This window comes from Elephantulus edwardii, unplaced genomic scaffold (assembly GCF_000299155.1).
Source record: "Elephantulus edwardii isolate Elephantulus edwardi_28Jun2011 unplaced genomic scaffold, EleEdw1.0 scaffold00049, whole genome shotgun sequence".
In the NCBI taxonomy this organism is placed as follows: domain Eukaryota; kingdom Metazoa; phylum Chordata; class Mammalia; order Macroscelidea; family Macroscelididae; genus Elephantulus; species Elephantulus edwardii.
In genome coordinates this window covers 6,217,733-6,226,093 of record NW_006399799.1, presented here as the reverse complement: position 1 = coordinate 6,226,093, position 8,361 = coordinate 6,217,733, and the positions used below count along the sequence as shown (strand labels likewise).

General features: G+C 46.2%; 1 protein-coding gene across 1 annotated transcript; it reads left to right on the top strand.

The window, feature by feature from the left end:
- The first annotated feature begins 290 nt into the window (after positions 1 to 290).
- Positions 291 to 7,222, top strand: MRPS15 (mitochondrial ribosomal protein S15). Its single transcript, XM_006886455.1, has 8 exons — positions 291 to 420; positions 649 to 693; positions 1,873 to 1,948; positions 2,752 to 2,800; positions 3,297 to 3,381; positions 5,410 to 5,468; positions 6,663 to 6,854; positions 7,088 to 7,222. The coding sequence occupies exons 1-8, from the start codon at positions 291 to 293 to the stop codon at positions 7,220 to 7,222; spliced, it is 771 nt and encodes a 256-aa protein (XP_006886517.1).
- Positions 7,223 to 8,361: the final 1,139 nt, after the last annotated feature.

Sequence of the window (8,361 nt, the reverse complement as noted above, 5' to 3'; positions counted from 1 at the left end):
ATTGGAAACCTTATGAAAAGTCAACTTTGGTCAGAATTTACGCTGAGACAGTGGATTTGGAATAGTCACGGACCCCGCCCCCAGAGTCGCTACTTCTTATTTCATGCAAGGCTTGGCGTACTCATTTTGGCTAGTCCGTCCAATCCATTTTCTCGGTCTTCTTCTTTCCGGTCTCGCTTCTGTATTCGATTGGTCGTGCCTGAGAAAACATGGCGGCGCCCATGTATCCCAGTCCGTACTAAAAGGGAACAGCCGCTGGGACGCAGGCCCAGGCGGGGTCGTAAGTCACCATGCTGCGGGCCGCGTGCAGGGCGCTGAGTTCGATTCGGACCCAGGCAGTAACCCAGGCCCCAGTCTTTAGAGTGTCAGAGAGAGGGAAGACCAGGCTTTCCTCAAAACAATGGGGTCTGCAACCTCGAGGTGAGGGGCCGAAAAACAAGGCGATAGCGGTAGAAAAATAGGGCTCGAACATGATTAATACGTAAGGCAGGGATACAGGAGAAAGGAGAGTGGGTGGGAGTAGAAGTGGAACTAGGAGGGAGAGACTAGCGCAGGGATTAGGCACTGAGAAAACAAGAATGTGCAAGGGCCATAGCAAGTACATTTATATTTAAGGAGATCGGCTTGATCGTTTTCCCTTCTATATAGGTCTCCTCCTCCAGGCCGCCCGCGGATTTGCCAGCCAGAAACAAGGTAGGAAGTTTTGGGGTGAGGCTTGCTTGAGGTGGACCAAGGGTACGGAGATGTGTTAGAGCCACTGTATGGGGTGGGCAGAAGACGCAGTGCCCACTTTGTCACACGTTCTTCGGCCTGAGGCCTGCCTGCGAGGTGGTGGGAGTGAAAATGCATGGCTGTCACTCCCCCGACCTATCTAGAATAGGTGGCTCTCTGTTTCCGCATTTCTGAGGTGGAGGTTGTGGTTTCCCATTGTAAAGCTAAGATAGAGTCCTCTTACTATTTGAATAATATTGGACAGATTGCTTCCTCACCCCACCCCATCCTCAGCCTTGTTGTGAATGGAGTATAAAAACATTGAGAGGATTGTTGTTGAGATTCAGTGATAATATTGCCGTTATTATTGTTTGCTTAGTAGCAGGGTGAAATCTGAGAGGATCTGATTTCCTCTTGCCTCTCCCCTTGCCTCCAAGGAGTGGCAAAGTTACCCGTGATCTCTAGTGCTTATATTTCTTGTTTCCTAGGAAGTGGGGAGGTGGGGTGGTGATGTGGACGGGACTGGGCACAGTTTCCGCTCCATGATTCCACTGCACCTGGCAACAAAGCTAAGGGGAGTCCCCAGGTAAGTGCAAATGGATTCACACCCTCCCCAAGTAACCAAAAGGTGGTGCATAGCCTGGAATTGCCAAAAAAGAAAGACTAGGTGGTATGCTTTCAGAAGTGAAGCCATTGAAAACCCAGTGGAACACAGCTGTATACATGGGGGGACCATGAGATAGAATTGACTTTAATCAGCAACCAATTAAAGAAGCCAAAGGTTCCTTCCTCAACTCACTTGTTTCATTCATGTGTCTCTCAGCAAATAACATGTTGAGAGTGGTCTATTTTAGTGTGGACCACAGACCCATGCTAAGAGAACGTCTGGTCCTCGGATGGCTGAATATATGTATGAAAGGGTCAGGCACAGTCATCCACTCGTGAGTGAAGGCCAGAACCCACAGAGTTTGCACAAAAGAGCCTGGAGACATCCTGATGCCTTGTTAAAGAAACTAGATGTCTCCTACAGGGTGGGAATAGTGGTGAGGTGAGCCAAGTCAGCCAGCACAGGTAGTGACAGCTGACTCCAAGTGCTTCCTATCAAAAAAGCTGTCTTGAGATGCTTCAATTCCATAATTATTGTTTCTTTTCAAGCCACAGCCCAGCCCATCCAAGATGATGACCTGCCCCCTTCCACGTTGCTCAAAGACTACCAGAACATCCCTGGAATTGACAAGTAAGCAGGGGTCAGGATGCCAGAGAGAGAGTTGTCAGAGACTTCAGGTCTGGCCTACTTTATCTAAAGCTTGTTTTTAAAATAAGGCAGAGATAGAAGCCAGAGCATGATGAGGGTGAGTGGGCAGTGGGATAGATGGAGCTCAGCTGTATTCTGGGAGATTATCCTATAACCAACCACCAGAAACCTGCCTGATTGATCTTTGTAGCAATCTCTCATCTCTTGACCCTCACAATAGCCCTGTAAGGGAGGAAATAGTTTTAGTGTCCCCATTTTATAGATTATCAGCCTATCCAGTGTCAAATAGCCAATAAGGGGTGGACCTAGGGCTTGAATCCAGGACTGACCTACATAAAAATCAAGGCCCTTAAAAAAAGCCAAATACCAAGGCGCTTATGCTCAGCCCCTGTCCTGCACAGTGGAGGCTGGTCAGGCCCTCCATCTCCCTCACTATGAAGTGTGACTTGAGAAGAAATTATAATTACAGAATTGAAGTGTCTCCAGACAGATTGAACCATGTTCTAGCTAAAATGAAAATCCTGTTTGCCCTCCTTGTAACGAGGCTGGAACTTGAGTTGACAGCCTCAGTTTCCTCTAGTTATCACATCGTTCCATGTTCTCAGCCCAACAAGTTAAACCATACTGATTTTTAATCCCTTGGAAATGACTCCCTTCTTCCAGAAAGACCAATCTGTTGTAGAAGAAATTGTCAATCATCCCTGCTTTACAAACTAAAATGAAAACAGTTTTGCCCTTCCTCCTTCACCCTCACCCCAGTGTCTGACTGGATTATTTTTCCACAGGGTTGATGATGTGGTGAAAAGGCTCTTGTCTTTGGAAATGGCTAACCAGGTGAGGGACCTGCCGTAGACATTGACCGCCTTCAGTCCTCTCCTCTGTGATTCCCTCCAGCCCTGGTACCTGGTCAATGTCTCTCCCACTCCTGTGTGTCTCAAATCACAGCATTTAGCCCACTGTGATTCACTATTCATGTGTTGGTACCCTCAGGGCCTCTTGAGGGAGGAAAGTCTCTTTCCTCATTGTACCCCAGCACCTGACAAGTAACAGGCACTCAGTAAATATCTGATGCATGATAAATTAATGAACTTTAGTGGCATTCATCCAATAAACCATTTTTCTTGTCAGTGCCATCACCTTTGGACTCACTTAGATGTGAATAACCATGTGGTTAATCAGAGACCATGCTCATGAACATAGTGAAGTCAGGCCCTGTGCCCTGTGGGCTGAGTTGCTGTGGTAACTATAGATAGGGCTGGCCTTGGGACCCTGAGTTCCTGAGAGGGCAGGCCTCAGAGGGTCACTGTCTCTGTTACTGTCTTTTCAACAGAAGGAGAAGCTAAAACTCAAGCAGGAGCAGTTGATGAACAAGATTGTGGTAAACCCTGAGGACACCAGATCCCTGGAAGCTCAAAGTTAGTATAAAAATAGTGCGGTGGGCATTAAAATGGTGTTGGCATCTGATCCCTATTAACTTCACAAGAGTGAAGAAGTCTCATCAACAGCACAAGGGTGATTCCACTGAGGTCAGATATGCCTCATGTCCCATGATGTTGTTATATGCCTTCAAGTCAAAACTGACTCCCACCTGACCCTCCAACAGGTTTACAGAGGCTATAACTCACACAATAGGAGACTTCACATCTTTCTCCTACAGAACCACTGGTGGATTTGAATCACCAGACAGGCATGGCCTCTGTAGGGGTTACAGTACAACTCCCCAAAGACCAGGCCAGCAGAGCTCCCTGTCTGGCATGCAAGGGCTTGGCAAATGTTAGCTCTCAATCCTGTTAACAGAGAACTTATTGGAAATGCAGAGAGTTTGACAGCTTCCATAATGTGCTGGCATACCCAGCTCCTCACAATCTCACCTTGAGGTAGGATGCCCCCACAGTTGCCTATTTCTGAACCATGAAGCAGAGGCTCAGAGAAAAGGTGGTTGATTGCCCAAATTGACACAGTGGCAGAAAGCACACTTTGAGACAGGACCTGGGAACAGAGTTTGGGATCCTGAGTCCAGTTTTCATGATTCTTGGTCCTTCATATCCCCTCTTTCCAAGCCACATCTGAGTCTTGCAGATGAGAGTTCTGGACCAGGTACCAGCTAGTACACTCTGTATACTCTCTCCCCATGAGTTAGGTTCCTGCTCTATAGCAGTGAGAGAGAGCCATGTGCCAGGTGTTATTTAATCCCCAAAACACATGTGCTAGATACTGTCTTTACTTTCATTATACAGAGGGGGGGAAATGTGAAGAACTAAGTAGCTTAATCAAGAACACACGGCTTATAAATGGAAAAGCCCAGTGACTATGAGGGGAGAAGACAGCCTTTTCCCATTAAAAGTTACAACCTTAGAAGCTCAGTGGAGGGTCACTTTGAGTTGGAACAGACTTGATGGCAGTGAGTTTTGCTCTCTTGTATTCATGATGCCCTTGCTTCCTCTGCTAGGGATTAAGTCTGGTGAGGCCATCCTGACCACTTATCTCCATCAAGGAGGTCTGGAGGCCCTTACCCCCACATCGAGGATTTCTGGGGGCCAGGCTCTTTAGTTCTCCATAGCCTCTTTGAAAAGATTAATCTCCACTCTACAGCCCAGGTAGTGAAGGGGCCGGATAGTCAGAGCCACCGTTTCCACCACATTCTGCAGTGCTCCCAGAATTCTATGAATGTCCTGGGAAGGGCCTGATGTAATCTCAGTCTGCCCTTGGAGACCTACCTTCTGCTTTTGCTTTTGACCCTTTGCAGGATGGGGGTGGGACACAGGGAAAATCAAATGAAAATGCTTGATGGAAGGATACTCCAGGGCCTTGGGAGGTAAATGGAAGCTGATAATTCTAAATACAGCTAGTCCAAGCACAAAGAGTGGCATCTGGAAAGAGAGAAGCAGTGAGTAGCCCCTTGACAGTTGCAGAATCTTTTCTTCCGATGTTGGCTAGAACCTCCAGTGTAGTGTCAAATAGCTAACCATGGTAGTTTCCGAATTTAATAGGAATGCTCTGAAGTTGTACCATTAAGAATTATATTTGCCAGGGAGCTCTGGTGGCCTAGTGGCAGGAAGCTGCACTGCAATCCCAGAGGTGTGCATTTCAAATCCACCAGATGCTCTGCTGGACAAGGAGGGACAATCTTCTCCTGTACCAGTCAGATCTGATTTGACAGTATACACACACACACACACACCCCAAAAAAGTATTTGCCCTGGTTTTTGGAATATACATTTATCTAGTTAAGAAGTGCCCTTCCTTAAACTTTGATTTTTTAAAGGGGGAAAAAAAATCCAAGGTCTGTTGAGAACTTGACATTGAGAGTACTCAGGAAATTCTAGAGAACTAGAGAAGAGCATGGGTGATCGTTGTTCCTTGAGTTCTTAAAACATAACCCAGGCCTGGGCTCTTCCTTCCTTCTGTGCCCAGCCCTCATCCCCTGTGGTTTGTGGTTTCAGTTGTTGCCTTGACTATCAAGATCCACAGTTATGAAGAACACATGAAGAAACACCGAAAGGTAAATCTTGGACGTCCCTCACAGCTGAGAAATGTCTGCCTGGAAGGGAGGCATCTGGGAGGTGAAGGATCCTGGATCTTACAAAGCTAGGTGGCTGTAGATGGACAGCACAGGAGTACTCTCCCCTCCACTGCAGTGGCGAACACTTGCCACTCCCTCCACTGGAGAGATAGGAGCCTTACAGGGCCATGCTGAGTGATTTAAAAGCATGAACTTCAGAGACAGTGTCTGACACATAGTGAATGTTCAGTAAAGATCTGTGATTGCATCAATACAGTCAGGCAGCCTTGAGTTCAAATCCCAGCTCTGCCACTTGATTTGCAGTGTCAGTTTGGGGAAGCCCTTGTTCTCTTATCTATAGATAATAATATTACCTGTTGTGAGGATTATATGAAAGAATAATAGCAACCAATGTAATCTGCCTAGGGCCTGAGCTAAATGCCCTTTATTCTCATTGCATTTAACCTTACAGCCATCTTTTTATCCCATTTTACAGAAGAATAATATAGAGTAGTAGTTATGTTACACCTCAGACATCCTACTAGAAAGAGATGTGCTGGGACTTGAAATTAATGTGATCGCACATCAGGTTAACGCTTAGGCCTTATCTCAGTGCAGTGTTTGACAGAGCTGTAGGCAATTGCTGGGTTTTTTTGTTTGTTTGTTTTTTTATGAAAGCATGGTGTGAATATCAATGAGTTCCAACCTCTTGTCTGGCACATAAATTCCTTGGGACTGGTTGTGCCTGCCCTTATGGTCCATTTTATTTGTTTGCCTCATGGAGCACAAACCTTACTGTACAAGTTCCTAACAAAGCAATGCTGAGCTGCGTAGGGGCCACTAAGAAGAGCGCCAAGTCTTCCCTCCCCTCCTTTCCCAGCTGACAGTTTGTGAAGCTGTGAAGAGGCTGAGAGTGGGTGCTACAAAGAGCATGAGATTCGGAGTCAGATCAGTAAACCCAGATTCAAGACCTAACCTTAGCAGCCACAGTTCTAGCCCTTTTGTGAATCCATTAACATCCTCCCCACGCCTTTGTTTTCTCATCTGTGAAATGGGATCACAATGACAGTGGCTACTCAGAGTCTCATTAATATAGAAAAAGTTGTTGGGAAGTATCAATACAATAATAAAATGGCCATCCTCCGTAACTATAAAATGCCACTGTTACTAAAAGTCACATAAATTCTCTCATAGGACAAAGCCCACAAGCGCTATCTGCTCATGAGCATCGACCAAAGAAAGAAAAAGCTCAAATTCCTCCGTAGAACCAACTATGATGTCTTTGAGAAGACGTGCAAGGAGCTGGGAATTGAGTACACATTCCCCCCTCTGTACTACCGAAAGGCCCACCGCCGCTGGGTGGCCAAGAAGGCACTGTGCATTCAGGTATGAGCCAGGGATGCTGCTGTGGCCGGCGCACCCAGGGACTAGGGTGGAGCAGGAGGGCAGATGGACTTTTTCTGGTGGAGTATGGACGTAGGCTGAGGGAGGTCACAAGTCACCAGCCCTGTTGCAGAAGGCCAGGGTTTTCATCTACAGAAGAGCGTTTCCACCCCACCCACTCCATGTCTGAGGTTTTGCAAAGAATTACAGTCTTTTTCTCTCCTTTTCATCCCCAGGTTTTCCAGGAGGCTCAGAAGCTGAAGAAGCAAAAAAGGATCTTAAAAGCTACAGCGGCCGCCCAGAAGCAAGACCAGAAAAGCTCAGAGGGGCCTTCAGAAGCCAGACTAGATACATGCAAAGAAAATCAATAAATTCTGTTAAAATTATTTCTTTTTGCCTTGAAGAATGATGAGAGAGAGAAAAGGTGCTCCTTTTGCCCTGAAGAAGGGAAGAATTCCTTCCTTCCTTTAGCTCAGGGAACCCAGGGTTATCTGAGACAGAGTTCATGTCTTCACATAACAGAGGACACACTCTGTTTACACTCATATAAACAACTGCCTGTTGTCCGAATGGCATGCATTTCAGTGGAAGGTGAGACTAAGCATAGAGCAGGGGTGTCTAGCTGGCCACAGAGGTAGAAAGAGCAGCTGTATTGCTGCCTTCTAGACTGGGCCCTAAAGGATGAAGAGGAGGTCACTGGGCAGAGATAGGAAGAGGTCATCCAGACAGAAGGAAGTGCAAAGGCAAAGTCTATAGGTGCATCTTACACCCAAAGAGAAGGGACTCGGAAATGAATCTTGAGAGATGAGCTACATCTGGGGTATCAGAAACCTAACATACTGGGCTGAGATTACATACAGTCATCTTGAAAATGGGGTCAGTTTTAGAAAATTAAGTGCAACAATGTGGAGAATAAGTGGGAAGGGGAGAGATCAAAAAATTTGTTGTTTGGCCAGGGCAGAGGGAGTGGGGGGTAGTTCAGACGCAAACTAAGAATTGAGATTAATTTTTTAAAGTTCTATTCTCAGAAAATTGCACATACAAATAAAACAATGCTTATCTATCTAGCTGCTAAGGTGGGTTCAAACCCACCTTGCAGCTCCTCAAAAGAAAGGCCTAGTTCACTCAAAAGATGGTGGTGGTTATGTGCTTTCTAGTCAGACCTGACTCATGGCTGACTAGGTTTTCAGAAGCAGTAGATTGCACAGAAGACTACCCATCCTTCTGCAAAGCAGCTAGTAGATACAAATCATGTGCCTTTAGGGTTGCCTGAACAGATTATAACAAGAAAACCCTGTACAGCAACTCTACTGTAGTCACCATGAGTTGGAATTGGTTCAATAGCAGTTTTTGTTATGTGCCATTAAGTCAACTACGACCCATAGTGACCCTGTGCACAATAGCTCTAAACCCTTCCCTATCCTGTGTGCCTCTGACACACCTACTCCCATTACCCTAGTCATTGTATCAATCGATCTCATCCAGGGTCTTCTACATTGACCCTCCACCT